General features: G+C 40.8%; 2 protein-coding genes across 2 annotated transcripts; one reads left to right on the forward strand and one right to left on the reverse strand.

Moving 5' to 3' along the window:
- Positions 1-4,212: 4,212 nt before the first annotated feature.
- On the reverse strand, positions 4,213-5,380 carry LOC137892370 (P2Y purinoceptor 14-like). The gene is made up of 2 exons (XM_068737437.1): positions 5,106-5,380; positions 4,213-4,825 (listed from the first exon to the last, which is right to left on the reverse strand). The coding sequence occupies exons 1-2, from the start codon at positions 5,378-5,380 to the stop codon at positions 4,252-4,254; spliced, it is 849 nt and encodes a 282-aa protein (XP_068593538.1). The 3' UTR covers positions 4,213-4,251.
- Positions 5,381-8,017: 2,637 nt separating this feature from the next.
- LOC137892388 (microfibril-associated glycoprotein 4-like) lies at positions 8,018-13,983 on the forward strand. The gene is made up of 5 exons (XM_068737457.1): positions 8,018-8,105; positions 9,513-9,710; positions 10,708-10,804; positions 10,983-11,150; positions 12,854-13,983. The coding sequence occupies exons 1-5, from the start codon at positions 8,082-8,084 to the stop codon at positions 13,123-13,125; spliced, it is 759 nt and encodes a 252-aa protein (XP_068593558.1). The 5' UTR covers positions 8,018-8,081; the 3' UTR covers positions 13,126-13,983.
- The last annotated feature ends 901 nt before the right edge of the window (positions 13,984-14,884 follow it).

Here is a 14,884-nt window from a genome sequence, read left to right on the forward strand (position 1 = left end):
TCCCTTTCATCCTCTTAATTTGATCTCTCTGCCTCCCTCGGAGTCTCTCTTCATTGAGATGCCGTCCCCTTCCCCACATCCATCAGAGCATCGCCTCCCTCTCTCTCCCACTCCTCTTATCTCATTACTCTCTCTAATTAGCCCCAAACGAGCCCGCAGGAACCAATAACACGCCTTTGCTCATGCATATCAATGAGATTCACACACACACACACGCACACACACACACACACACACACACACACACACACACACACACATCTGTAAAGTCATGTTTTATTTGTGTGTGTCACTGCATTTGTCCGCGTTATTCACATCAGTCTTTTTGATATTTGCATTTGTTGATTCGGCCATGAGTTTTTGGCAGACTTTACTTTGGTTGATTATGCAAGAGTTGGTGTGTGTGTGTGTGTGTGTGTGTGTGTGTGCGTGTGTGTGTGTGTGTGTTTGTGTGGCCAGCTTGGATCTCAGTTGGATTCAGGAAATGCATGTTTGGTCGGGAACAGATGATTGTGAGGCACACTGTCCCAGGCAGAACTCTGTACCAGGAGGTGGCCAGTAAACACACACACACACACACACACACACACACACACACATACACACACATTCTGTTCACTCATGAAAAAAGAAAAAAAACATGCACAAGCAAAGAAACAAGTCCATTGATGTGAATCAGCGCAGAATATTTATTTATTTTTTTTACCCTGGTAGGCGTAGATGCTTTTTCTTTATGCTTCTGAATGCATTGTTTGAACATAATATTTTGTAAATATAGTGACATTCAGTCGAGTGGTGGGTTTAAACGTGGTGAGAGGGTTTATTAGTCAGCTGTGTGTGACTGAGATGGGAAGTAACCAAGGCACAGCTGCAAGTGCAGCTAAACAAACACTCATACATAAAAGATGAGTTCCTCTCCACCCCGCTTTCCCTCTCTCTCACACACACACACACACACACACACACACACACACACACACACACACACACACACACACACACACACACACACATACTATATCGAAAAGTGTTTACCTGAATTCATTGACTAATCTTCTTTTTGTAGGATTTAATTTGCTATCTCTCTGTGTGCTCAGGAACTGGACAAACAAGGTTCCTCGGTTCCACTTATTTTAAACCTGTCTGGATCTGTGCACCTGTGTTTATTTCTGTCTTCTCCACCTCTCCTCTCTCCTCCCCCCTCTCCCCCCTCCCCTCCTCCCCTCCTCAGGCCTCAGTCTGTCTGAGAGGACAGAGAAATACCTCTAGGTTTTTACAAAAGAAAAAAGAATCATCGCCACTCGGCTACATATCTTGTGTCCGTGCATGAAATGGGCTGTGCCATCGCTCCCAGTGCCTCAGATAAGCCTGCTTGCCGTTGTGTGATGAATTAACAGCTTTGCATATTATGACTGTGCGTGGAAGCAGGTCACGGTGAATCAATAGTATCTGTGGAGTGGAAAGAAACACAATCTCTCATCTTCATCTCCGTCTCACAGCTGTATCTGTCCTTTTCTTTCCCCCACCCTCAATCCCTTCTCTCTCTCTCTCTCTCTCTCTCTCTCTCTCTCTCTCTCTCTCTCTCTCTCTCTCTGGTTTTACCTTATGCACCCAAAAGCAGTGAGTGACTTGAAGGGCAGAGGGTGAAAACACAAATTAACCACAGAGAAGCGGGTGAGTGACAGAGGCAGAGAGCAGAGGGAAATGGAAGGGATAGACCATGTAAAAGAGACGGGAGGAAGAGATTGTCTCCGATATCGATCTGGTAATCCTCGTCGTGCTCTCTGGCGATTTTAATCTTCCTCCTACACAAGATGAGGAGACGCAGGGAAAGGGCGAGAGAGAAGAGCAGTGCATGGAGGGAGGGAGTGGTGGAGTGAGAGAAGAGAGAGGAGCAGTGCCATCCAGTGGTGCAGAGGAATGCTGCAGCGCTGAGCGTTTCTCTCCTCGTTTCATTGATAAACATCCGTTACTGTGTGCTCATCTGTGTCTGCATGTGTGTGTGTGTGTGTGTGTGTGTGTGTGTGTGTGTGTGTTCACAAAGAGTGCTGCTCATTCATAACTACACGAGCCAAATGCAAAAAACCACAGTCGGCCCCTTTCAGCGCTCTTTTTGGAGCAGACGCTAAAAAACAGTGAACATATGGTCCTCGAGACACGCTCTGACCCTGAAAGCACATTTAGACACACGCGACACAAACATACTTTTTTTTTTTTTTGCACGTATGATTAGTCTTTATTTTCATAAGAAAAACTAAAATCACAAAATAACAAATTATAAATAATGACATAATATTCTACAGCATACAGTATGGCCAAAATAACTTTTATACGCACTGTTTTTTATATTTTAGTCTCAGCCAGGGCAACGTAAAGCTGTTATAATGGATTTCTTTGTTGACAATGGATCACATGACTTGTTGGTGTCTTTTAGCTCACACAGTTAGCGACGAGTTGGTGGACATAATGCAGCATTTAGCATCCCCTTAGCTTTTATTGTTTCAGTTTTATTTTGGAGGCTAGGCTGAAAGGAATAACTCCTCTGCATGTTTTTTAGATAAAGAAAATTACAAAATCTACATTTTATTTTATTTACAGTTACTATTCTCCTAAAACAATGCTTGAATTAAGCATTATTCAGAAATATGGCAGCAACGCTCCTTGTTGGAAAAATGCAATGTAACATTATCTATAATTCTTTTAACTAAAGGTGATAATAAGTAAAATAATATAAATAACACAATTTCACCATCATTGCTTTTAAAGTGCTGGGTTTATTTACCTGCAACTAATATAAATATATGTTAAATAATATATGTATTTATTCCAAAATCTCGTGGAACAACCTCATGCAGTAGAAATGTTCATGTGTCCACATACTTTTGTCCACAGAGCGTATCAGAATATACGCCTTGTTCAAAGCTCTGTCTCACAAAGAAGTCTATTTTCCGCCTGCCGCTCTACCTCTTCTATTTTCCCTCCGGCTACATCGCGATGACCTCAAAAGCCATTTATTAACATGGATTATATGTCGACAGGAACAAAACCTGTCGGATGATCAGCAGCTACACCTCTCTCTCTCTCTCTCTCTCTCTCTCTCTCTCTCTCTCTCTCTCTCTCGCTTTTTCTCTGAACCAATGCGCCACCTGACACAGGGATTGAGATAAAAAGAGAGAGCGAGAGGAGACCGAGTAATATATGAGAACAGAAGAAAGATTGACCGTCATTGGCCTTCTCTTGGTTCATCATTCAGCGAAGGCCCTGCGTTTGATTTTTTTTCTCTCCGTGTTAGAGAAGAGCCATCAATAACTGAGCTGTTAAAGTCAAACAGCTCCTCTAGGGAGATCAGAGGAGAGGAAAAGGAGTTACACAGCTTCTCTTGTTGTTTTCAAGTACGGGACATCAAAGTAAAATGAAACACTGATGCAGTATTTATAAGATAATGGTGGTTTTTGGGATTGTTGGTGTGCTCGACCACTATTTCTGATGCAGACTGAAATATCAACTATTGGATGGCACATTTTGTACAGACTAATGACTAAAGACTAATTGCTTTTCCTCTACAGCGCCACCACGAGGGTGACATTTGTAGGTTTTTAGTGAAATGTCTAAAACTATTGGATGGATTGTCATCAAGTTTGGTACAGACAGTCCCCCCCCCCCCCCCCCCCCCCCCCGCAGGATTCGTGGTAGTGCGATGACTGTACTATCACACATACTACAGTCTTCCTGCTGATGTTGATCCTTCCATGTGCGTGGTGACCTGTGCGGTGCTCAACATCCTGCAAAGGTCACGAGTACGTTTTCACTTCCTGTCACCTTTGTGTTGGTCAGAAAATGTGTTTAAATTGCCACTGAAATTATAATGTACTGTAATCAATCACTCACAAAATGTAACAAGCAATGGAGAATGTTACATTTCAAGCAATTATTACATCATCCGCTTTATCACAGTTGTTTGTTACATTATGTACAATTTTTATGTTTCACTTATTACTTTACAGTTTTTAGAATCATGTTTGTTTATATTGAGCAGTCAATTTGTTTATCATTATTAGTTTTTATTAGAATCTTTCTTACATTATTCACAATTATTAGGTTATAATGCTACCTCACCTTTTTTTAACAACAGCTATTGCGTTATGTGGAATTATTACATTGCATTCATTATGTAACGTATTATTATTTGCAATTATGAATCAACCGCTTAATTGACATTATTGGCTTTTTGAATGTTATGAACAGTAACTATCAGTTTCCAAACAGCCTAAACTGGGTCCTGAACTTCTTGCAGAGGATGAAGTAGATGATCGGGTCCAGGCAGACGTTGAGCACTGACATTGTGATGGTGATCTCCGACGCGTAGCGGAGGAACTTGCTCCATGAGCAGCTCCACAGGAACGCTTTGGGCAGGAGAACCAGGTGGTAGGGGACAAAGCAAAAGCAGAAGACGCTGACCAGCACTAACATGTTCTTGCGTGACTTCGCAAGCTTCGTGGAGCTGGAGGATGCCGGCTGCCTCTGCTGCACCAGCGACACCTGCCGGGCGGTGCTGTAGTAGAAGAAGAGCAGGGAGACGAGGACAGACAGGAACATGGCGGTGGAGCAGGTCTGTGTGATCTTGTACAGCGAGCTGACCTGGCTGTTGCTCCAGCCTTCACATCTCGTCAGGACAGAGGTGAAAGGGTTCTGGCCGCGGAACGACAGGATGATGGAGGCGTTCATCACGGCCAGGAGGAAAACCCAGGTTGCAGTGGAGATGATGTGAGCGGCCCGCACCGTCTGCAGGATGTGGGTTCCTACAGGTTGAACAACCTTCAGGTACCTGCAGAGGAGAGAGAGGCGTCATTGGAGGACTTCAATGAATAACAGTTTTGAGATCAGCTGCCGCCCTCAAGTGGAAACTGTGAATTTGTGTGTTTGACGTGGGAATGTGATCTGCTTGACGCCTCTTCTTCTACTCTTAAAAAGGAAACACAACTGTCACTCCACTGGTTTTTGTGTGTTGACAGACAAAAACTGAAATTGGTGTGTCCCTGTTTGTATTGATACAATTGTGAAGTCTGTTTTATGCAGCAAGAGAGTCAAACTTCTAACTGGCCTACCTGTTAGCGGCGATGTAGCCCATGAACATGATGCTGGCGTAAATGTTGAGGAAGAGGACGGCGGTGCCAAATTTGCAGTGGATCAATTTGACGGCGAGGGACCTGCTAGCGTACTTGGCGATGCGGATTGGGAGACAGAGGCAGAGCAGGAAGTCGGCTGCTGCCAAGTTCTTCAGGTAGACCGTGATGCTGCTGGACGCCTTCTGCTGAGCTCGGCAGAAGTAAAACTTCACGATGAAGCCGTTGAGGAGGAGACCCACCTGGAGAGAAAACATGGTGAGGATGGAGGGATTTACAATTTTGCAACATTTACAGTCAGTCAAAAGAATTTTGGATTTGACCTGATGGACATAAGATGATCATTTTCTACCCAACCAGGGAATCAAAACTTACATCCTTTACACAAGTCGGTAAGAATGAAGCTTGTATATGCCTAACCAAAAAAAAAAAATCCTGATATCAGATATGAAAAGGTTTCGGTGAAAGAAGTAAATCATTTCCTGTGTCATTTCCTCAGGAAAACATTAACTGACTCATGAAAACGTTTCCTCTCATGAAAAAAGACATAACACATCTGAACAGACAGACATGTGTGTGTGTGTGTGTGTGTGTGTGTGTGTGTGTGTGTGTGTGTGTGTGTGTGTGTGTGTGTGTGTGTGTGTGTGTGTGTGTTGTGTTGTGTTGAAGAAGGAAATTGATCTGAATTGTTGAAGCTCACCAGAAACACGAGGCTGTGGACCACCATGAAGAAGAGGTAGACCGAGCTGTCCACCTCATCACAGCTGGTCACACCGTCCACTTTGGTCTGGTTTGTGACTGATGACCGATTGAAGGACGAACGCACTTCCTCTCCTTCTTGGTCACTCATTTCTACAGAACTGAACCCAAATTACAAATCTTCATATTCATAGTCAGCCCAAGAAGACAAAAAGATCAAGATGTATCACTTAAAGGAACAAATGGGTGGTTTCAAATCAATTTAGAGTCTTTATCGTACCATCAACTCTGTTTCATATATCCTACTCAATGGTCAGCTGACCGTATGATTATGGATATTAATACCTGTAGTTTATCAGCATCAGTTGGTCATTTTCAGCCCATAGATATATTCATAAAATCCATCATTGAAACAGTAAAAGTGCAACGAAGAGAGGATGAAATACTTGCAGCATTTACCTGTCTGTGCCTGTCGGCGTGGACGTCCAACAGAAATACTTTTGACTGAACTGCTTCCGTCTTCTCAGAGCAGCGATGTGGTTATGATGGCTTCCGTGTAACATAGCATCTAAAAGAAAAAAGCAAAACCACACAGGTTCTCGCTCACACGCCGCTGTTGAGGTGTCATTTTATTTTCCTTTGTAGCTCCAAAGAAGAGGCCACAATTACCACTGAAGACTCTTTCTGGTGTCGAGTAGTGCCAATACCAGTCTGTCGGCCACCAGAAGATAAATTCTTATGACATTGTTGATCCCACTTTTGTGCTTTTTTTTTTTTTTTTTTTAAATGAATCTATTGATCCATTTTTCCACTGCTTATCCAGATCTGAAGGTAGCCCAGACAGCTTTCTAGCCACATCCTCTCTGAGCCATAAGGCCTTGTGGGATACACAGTGTAATCCCTCCAGCGTTTTGAGTCTGCAGCGGTGGGATCCCCTTCAGTTTGACTAGCCTGTGATGTCCAGGAGGCGTCCTTCATCAGTTGTCCCAAACTGTTGCAAAGAATCAGCGATTCCCCTCCAAGCGTTTCCACACAACCGAGCGCTGCCAAATAAATATCCGTGATTTAGTTTATTCGCTACCCCAAAGCTCATGAGCATAGATGAGTGATGGAAAGAACACAGAACCACTAACAGTTTGACACATTACTGCTGATGTGGCAGCAATCTGTGGGAAAATCACAAATGTAGAATGTGATATGGTTCAACCCTGGTGGGGCCCAACAGCCACTGAGAAAGTGCTTGGCTTTCGGAAAAACACCTCCGGCTATGTAAAGACCATATGCATCGTAGGAAAGGTCAAAACGTAAACGCTTAGGAATTCATTGTGGAAGTACAAAATCTCTTATTGCTCAGCATGAAAAACAATGTCAATGGAAAAGTCAATTAGGATCCTTTTTTTTTGTGATGGACTCAAATTGAAAAGCATCCATGTGAGCAAAGGTCAGCAAAGGTCAGAGCAGAGAGTGTTTGAATCCACGTGTTGTACCAGTGTTGTTGTGAAGTGACTCGTTTGTGACAAAGTGGATTTGTTGCCCAAACGTAACTTTTGTTTTTGTAGCCGAATGTTGCTCAGCACCAAACCAACAGATTGTATTTTGTGATTTCACAAACTGCCGTGAGACTGTGTTGGAGTATCGAATAGAGGACCTTTAACCATTCAAGGTGTCACGAGGGGCTTTCCAGGACAGGTTTACACTAAATTGCGCTGTAAAATGAGTCATCAGCGTCATTCACAAACTAGATAAGGAAATTCTCTCTCTTTAAACACTGAGGTCACGAGCGCAAATTCCACGCGTTCAACTCCTCCAAAAGGTTTTTAGAATTTTCAGACTTTAGGACTTTTATGACTTTTTCGCATATCATTATAATCTTTATTCAATAATAATAAAATAATAAAAATAATAATAAACAAAATAATAAAAATATCTATTCCCTTTTCCTTTTCTGTTTTGTTTTTTGTGCCTAAAAATTGTTTAATTCAAACACATCAAAGATATCAGAATCTGCATTAATAATGTGCAGTGGCTTTCTGGATTTGTGTGTAATTGTAGAATAATTCAAGTCTGTAAAACCACCTCATTACCAGAACCAATGAAGCAACAATATGACCTCAGCTTCTGCAGATCCTTGAGTAATAACGGTAAACTTCACCGGTCCGTGTAAACAAAGCTTATCAGTGTCACATGCTTCCACAGACGGGGCCTAGCGGACTGTTTAAAAGTGCCTTGTTTCCCTAACAGAGACCAACCTTCCTCTCCATGATGATGATGATGATGATGCAGGTAAGAGCTACAGGTTCATTTAAACCAGATTATTTTTATTTTATAATGAAAAACATATGCTGCTCCTATTTTCTTGATGCTTAGAAATTATTTTCATGTTTATTATTTTGTAAAAAAAAAAGCCTCATTCTTATCATGTGCTATAATTAAGATTGTATCATATTATTGATTAGCTGATGATGATTAGTAGTCATAGTACTAGAACTAGCAATGTCTGTGAAAGCAGATTTATAGATTTCAAAAACCTGAACTTCAGCTTTTGTTAACATTTTCAAATATTATTCAGTGAAGCAAATGTATGTATTTCATCGTCAGAAGTGTGTTATTTATGTAAAGTCAGGAAGTTAAAGTTATTTCAAATAGATTATCTCTTGTTGATTAATATTATTGAGGAGTTTATTGTTGGCTTTGTAGTGTAGTTAGTTGCTGTTAGTTACACATTAACAGGCACTGTCAGCCCCAGTGAACACATATCATCTGTTTCCAGTTGTCAGATCTGTGAACCCGCTGAAACAAACAGCAAGCAATTTAAATAAAATATTACAATGTCAAAACGAAACAGCACAGGAAATAGATGTAGATAGATTTTAATGTTTTGTGACTGTTTTAAAATGAATTCAATCAATCCTGACTCCATAACCTCTGCTCCAGAGAGGCTTGGACTAATATAATAATAAACGCAGCACTGCTGCAGTTCAAACATCCAGCGGGACGAGTTCAGAACAACTCAGCAGGAAAACCCAAATGTTGTAACCGTTGTTTGCTTCCAGTGATGTAACTTGGTAGTTTTCCGAACCAGAAAAAAATGCCCACAATGCAAGTCACGTGAATTATCGAGCAGCGAAAGTACAGGAGTGGAGGCGGATGTGTTTACATCTTAAGTATCGATGAAACTTCTTTAATACTAGCGTCACGATCAATACCAAAACACTTGATCACACTCTTCTTCTCTGCTGCTGTTGTGAGCGCTCGCAGTTCAGAGAATCCATACAATAAATACACCGACCATTAAATACTCTCCTCTGTGTTACCATGCATGTGATGAAGTTTTTAAATGGAACGGTAAAAATAAAATACTAACGTTTTAAACACAGAAAATAAAAATGACAAAAATTAAACACTGCATCTGACGGCGAGTAAAACAGATTATCCAGATTAATCGAGACTCTGCATTGATGTTGACATTCTTATATATTAAATGATGCATCAATAATTTTATTGCATTAAACTGTTTAGTATTGAGGTGGAGAGGCAGGAATCTCAGTGGCAGATATTCCAAAAATCAAAATCTGCCACATTCCAAATCAATGTAACACGAGCTGTCACTGAAGCAGAGATTGAATCATTGTGCGACAAATAATACATTAATTATTAAGATATCATTAATCCCTTTTCTTTCACATCCAGGCGACATTATTCGCAGCTGTGCTGGTTCTTGCGGCCTCAGTCCACCCCGGCTCCGAGTTTTATCTGCACATCGACTGTGATGACATCTATCGCCAAGACAACACCAGCTCCAGTGGGGTGTACACCATCTACCCAGGAGGCCCCACCACGCCGCTGCATGTCTACTGTGACATGGACACTGACGGAGGCCGGTGGACTGTCAGTACACCTCAAAAGTTTAATGATGAAAAACCATACAGAAATTGTAAAAAACAAACAAACAGACAAACAATACTGTTGTTTGGAAAGCCCCCCCTTCGGACTACAGGAACAAAATGATGAGCCGCCATGTCTGAGTCGCCACCAGGGCCTGTCTAGTTTGAAGCATAACTGGCGCTGCTCCAAACCATACAGTCTAACATCATAGCAAGGCTAACGTTAGCGTTTAGCAGCCAGTAGCCAATCAGAGGCCGAGTAGGGGCGGGTCTTCTCGCAAGGCATACTGGGCAGGTGTGGCCGCACACTGGATGGATCAGACACTGGCAGAACGGCAACGCAATGGCAATAAAAATGGCCGCCGCTCTGACCATCCTGCTACGTTGATTTGAATGGGAATGTCTGTTCTGCTCCTATTTTATTTCTATGGTATCAACTTTTCACCAAAGAACAGAACAGATATAGGTGTATCAGCCACAGACACAGCTTTAACTTTATTTTATTATACTATCTACTAGTTCAATGCATTGAAAGGACTCGCTCTCAGTACAGCTGATGATACCACTGAACAGTGTGTTAGCAGCATCAAACAACAGACAAAGTTGGCTTAAGTTGGCAGAAACTGAACTAACAGCAGAGTGAATATTTTACCAGGTGGCCAGAAACAGGACTCCATGCAGCACGCTATAGCAACTTTGTAAGGTTGTAATATCTCAAATGTTTTGCTTTCAACTTGTGCTGCTTCTTCCAAGTAGCCCAAAATGTATGCAGTTTGAAATGTATATATTTCCACGTTAGTTGGGTGCAACAAATGTCCTGCCGTCAATACAACAGTCACTGTAACCAGGTAACAAACGACCATCAAAGTCGTACCTGGTTGCCTCTAAAAGATTTTCTGAAAAGGCGTCTTAGACTTATGAAGGTCTCGCTAACAGAATGGATAGTAATAGATGTTAGTAAACCTTTAACATCTCTCTCTTCCTCCCATTTTCCCTCTCAGGTATTTCAGAGGAGGATCGATGGAGCTGAAAACTTCTACAGGCCCTGGAAGAACTATAAGACTGGATTTGGAAATGTGGCCGGAGAATATTGGCTTGGTAAGTTCTTGAGGGAAAAATACTTGAAACACATGGGGGCCTGTGCTGCTTTCCATCGTAATGTGCTGTGTTAGACTAGATAAGGGGCTGAGAGATAGTCTGAGGTTAAGAAAAATGCAGAGTAATGACATAGGGCCTTGGTGCAGGAGGTGAAACAGGTCTTTGTGTGCCTTCACAGGCCTGGAAAACCTCTTCCTGCTGACTATGAGGAAGAAGAACGAGCTGCGGGTCGACATGGAGGACTGGGAGGGAGGCAAGGCGTCCGCCCAGTACTCCTCCTTCTCCATCGATTCTGAGGACGCTGGTTATCAGCTTCACTTGGGCAGCTTCACTGGCGGAGCGGCAGGTGAGGATTATTGCGTTGCTTTGGGGAGTCTAGCTTTAAATGTCAAGGTGAATGGATGAATGAACTGTAAGTCATACCGGATGTTTTTAAGTTTCACTGTTTTACTCATGTTCTGTACTTGAGTAGCCTGCAAATGTGAGGTACTTATACTTGGGAAATATTGTACTTTTGATTCTATTTCCTCTAGTTACTTGTCAGATTATAATTTCTCATACCGTTCATGTCCAATGTTTTGATTTTGAATGGCTGTGATGGACTGAATGATAAAGAGTTTCTTTATGTGTTGTTTTTCTGAGCTCGTGAAAAGTTGACTTTGTAAAGATACGTGGTTCTCACAGGACAGCAAACATGTGATGATTTTATGGAATAAGATGCGTTGCTGTAGATTAAAATAAGAAGTTTAAATTAGTACAACCATAAATATCTACAGCTGTAAAATGTAACATAAACATTAATCCAACAACGTTGTGTATTTAATAGTAAAACACCGACATGCACAATGAATAATTTAACGTTTCATACTTTAAATAAATAATAATAATAATGGGATAATACTCACATATTTTTACCTAGGTAGTGGTTTAAATACAGAACATTTACTTGCAGAATATTTTCACAGCATAGCATCTGAATACTTCCTCCACCACTGGTTTTTCAATTAAAAATCTTTTCAATTCCTTTTTTATTTTCTATTTGTTAGAATCAAGACTCGTATAAAGATGGGTCCTTAAATCATTTAAAAAACAGCGAATGATATTTCACATTGATTTTTGTGATGCCAAAACGTGGCTTTCCAGAGACACATTAATCTGTTGTCAGATTCTTGATAAAATGGAACTTTAATGCCCTTTTTGTAAGGAAAATAATAGGTATACATTTTTTAAACAGTTTGCCTTTTTTGGAGACACCTTGTATATCTTTATCTATAAAATATAGAATCCATTCTGTGAAGGTAAGAGAGGGCTGTGCAGAAATCCTGAATTCTGAATACATATATTTAATATTTAATTTAGTCAAAACCCTACAACCAGAGTCAGCTGGTGATTATTTACATGGGCGGGGCTACAGACCTGGCTTTCACAATGATGATTTCACTTTGTGAAAGTGAAAGAAAGCATTGTCTGCTTGTATTACTCTTAACAGACTGGATCCCTTATTTAAGGCCAGGTATGACAGAAGCATGAAGTTAATGTACTAATACAAGGTTCCCAACCTTAGGGTTGGGAACCCTCCTAGGGGTCACTAGATACATCTAAAGGGGTCTTGAGTATTCACAAATGCTTATTCTTCTTTTGGACTGTTCTCACATATGAGCTTTTTTTGTGAAATATTGGATAACTTTACCTCTTACCTGGTGTCATTTAGAAACAGTAAGATATGTAAGATATAACATGTAAGATATGAATCTGAAAAGCTGTTAAAGGATCTCTATACGATATTCAGAACAATATTTTTGCAGCAAACAACAGCTGTGTGAGGATATAGAGGATGTTTACATGAGCAGAGAAGTCTCTCTCCTTCTGTGTGTGTTGTGTGTTCTAAGCTTCTCTGTGCTTTGTTTACATAACCATCACTGTACGTAAGTGTATATTTAAAAAAAGGTAACATAGATTATTCACTGGCAAAATGATAACACGGTGGCACTAGTAGAAGATCTTCTGAGTTTCAAACAGTAACTTAAATTCAACTATCTTTATTTATAGGGGACAGTATGGAGGAACACAACAACATGAAGTTCACCACGTTTGACAAAGATCAGGACCAGTGGGGTAAAAACTGCGCTCAGCATTTTCTAGGAGGTTTCTGGTACGGACAATGCCACTCGGCTAACCCCACCGGCATGTACGCACCTCATGGTACCATCGCACATGACAGCGTCGTCAGCTGTTGGCGAACGTGGAAAGGCCCGAACTACTCCCTCAAGACCGTTGCCATGAAGATCAGATCAGTCGCTACATGTACATGCTCACACTAACCAGATTATCTGTGCATTAACCGGACTATGTTCATACTTCATCCTACAGGTGAGGAGGGCTTTGATGTTGAGGTTTTTTGTGTTTTTACTACTGAATTCAATTTCCACAATTTTCATTTTGTGTTGTTTTTGGGGGCCCCTGTGGACACAAGTGGTATTGTTTTTTAAGCACTGCAGCAGGGTCTGACACTCTGCCCCTCTCCGTTCTGGTATCTGGTTCTTCTGTGCCTCCCTTCCCTAAATAACCCAACAAGTTGTCCTCACTCACGTGCACCACATACTTCAGAGTCCATCAAAGCAGGATCAACGAAATGTTAAATGCACATTAAGCATTCAAGACTGTCTGAGCCAAAAATTTCTTAGGTGTGCAGGTTAAAAACAGACGTGTTGACTAAACACACAGTGTCGCTCTTGTGTTGCACAACCTCATTTGGCTGTATGGGAGGGAAAGGTGTGGTCTCAACAGGTCGGCTGACTTAATCTCACACCAGCAAACATGGAAACAAGTGTTTAAACAATTAGGTTTTTGCTCCAGCATCTTGATTAATGTAAGGGCCCATCATCTCTGCGTTATTGGTTACAAATAAACATGAACAACTGATGGTAACATAGATGTTGCTAGCTAGCAAACAAGATTTTATAAAGGAGATGGGGCCCACATGGCCCGAAGTAAGCACCTTGTTTAATTAACTGTGCTGATGTACTTTTCTGTTGACTTGAATTAAATTTAAAAATGGTTTATTAAAATATGTTTGTTTGTTCTAGTATAGCAGCTCATCAATAAACATACTTTAAAAAAATAAAACAATGACTTATTTTCTCATTGTTACAATTGCCCCCAACCACAGTTATAGTTGCATAACTGTAATACTTTGATTTCTTGCATTAAATGTGATATTAAAGTTGTGTCCTTATTGGTGGAATTATATCAATTGCATTATTACACATGTATATGTTTCCTATATCAAAAGATGACAAGCGTGTTTCAAGTAATCTTTGAGTTATGAAGGAAGATGTTTCGTTTGTCTCTGGTCTCACTGAACTTTTCATTATTTTTTCATTTAAATTTGTATTCGTCCAAACACACCAACACAAAAACCAGGCCTGTCAGACAGCAAATCAAAACATAAAAAACAAATAAAATAACAAATAACAATAAAACATATTTTTAAAAAGCAGCAGAATAAATACAATTAAAAAAGGTAATAATAAAACAATTAAAAAAATACATTCATCACTTAACTGGTCTCCTGAACTTAAGTTACTTTCCACCACTGGGTCAACACAGTTAGGATTGGTCCTGTCATGACACGTGTATATCTGTACAAATTTAACACCGATTTATATTGTAGATATAAAGAAGTTCCACTTTATGAGAGACCAATTTGACCTGCTGGTGGCGCTGAAACTAGGACTCACCCATAAAAACAGCACAGAGGACACAAAATATAGTCCCTGTAATTTACTTTACAAGGCGTCTGATTGAGTCAGGACACGTCCAATATATTCACGTACTTAAATTAATTTAATCAGGTGCATTATGAGCCGTGTTGAAGTGTATTTGGATGTTTTGTCTTTCTGGCAGACTCTATATATGTGTGTGTGTTTAAAGGTTCCGGATTTATGAAGCTTTTATGATGAAAATAACCTGCTGCTTCTTTAAGATAAGACAAACAGAGACGCCGCCGGTAGGTTTTCCCACCGCTCCTTCCTCCCTCCCCCTTTCTCTCTCTCTGTCTCTCTGTCTCTCTCTCTCTCT

The sequence above is a fragment of the Cebidichthys violaceus genome, unplaced genomic scaffold (genome assembly GCF_023349555.1).
Source record: "Cebidichthys violaceus isolate CVI_PGR_0920_01 unplaced genomic scaffold, fCebVio1.0.p SCAF_79, whole genome shotgun sequence".
Classification (NCBI taxonomy): Eukaryota; Metazoa; Chordata; class Actinopteri; order Perciformes; family Stichaeidae; genus Cebidichthys; species Cebidichthys violaceus.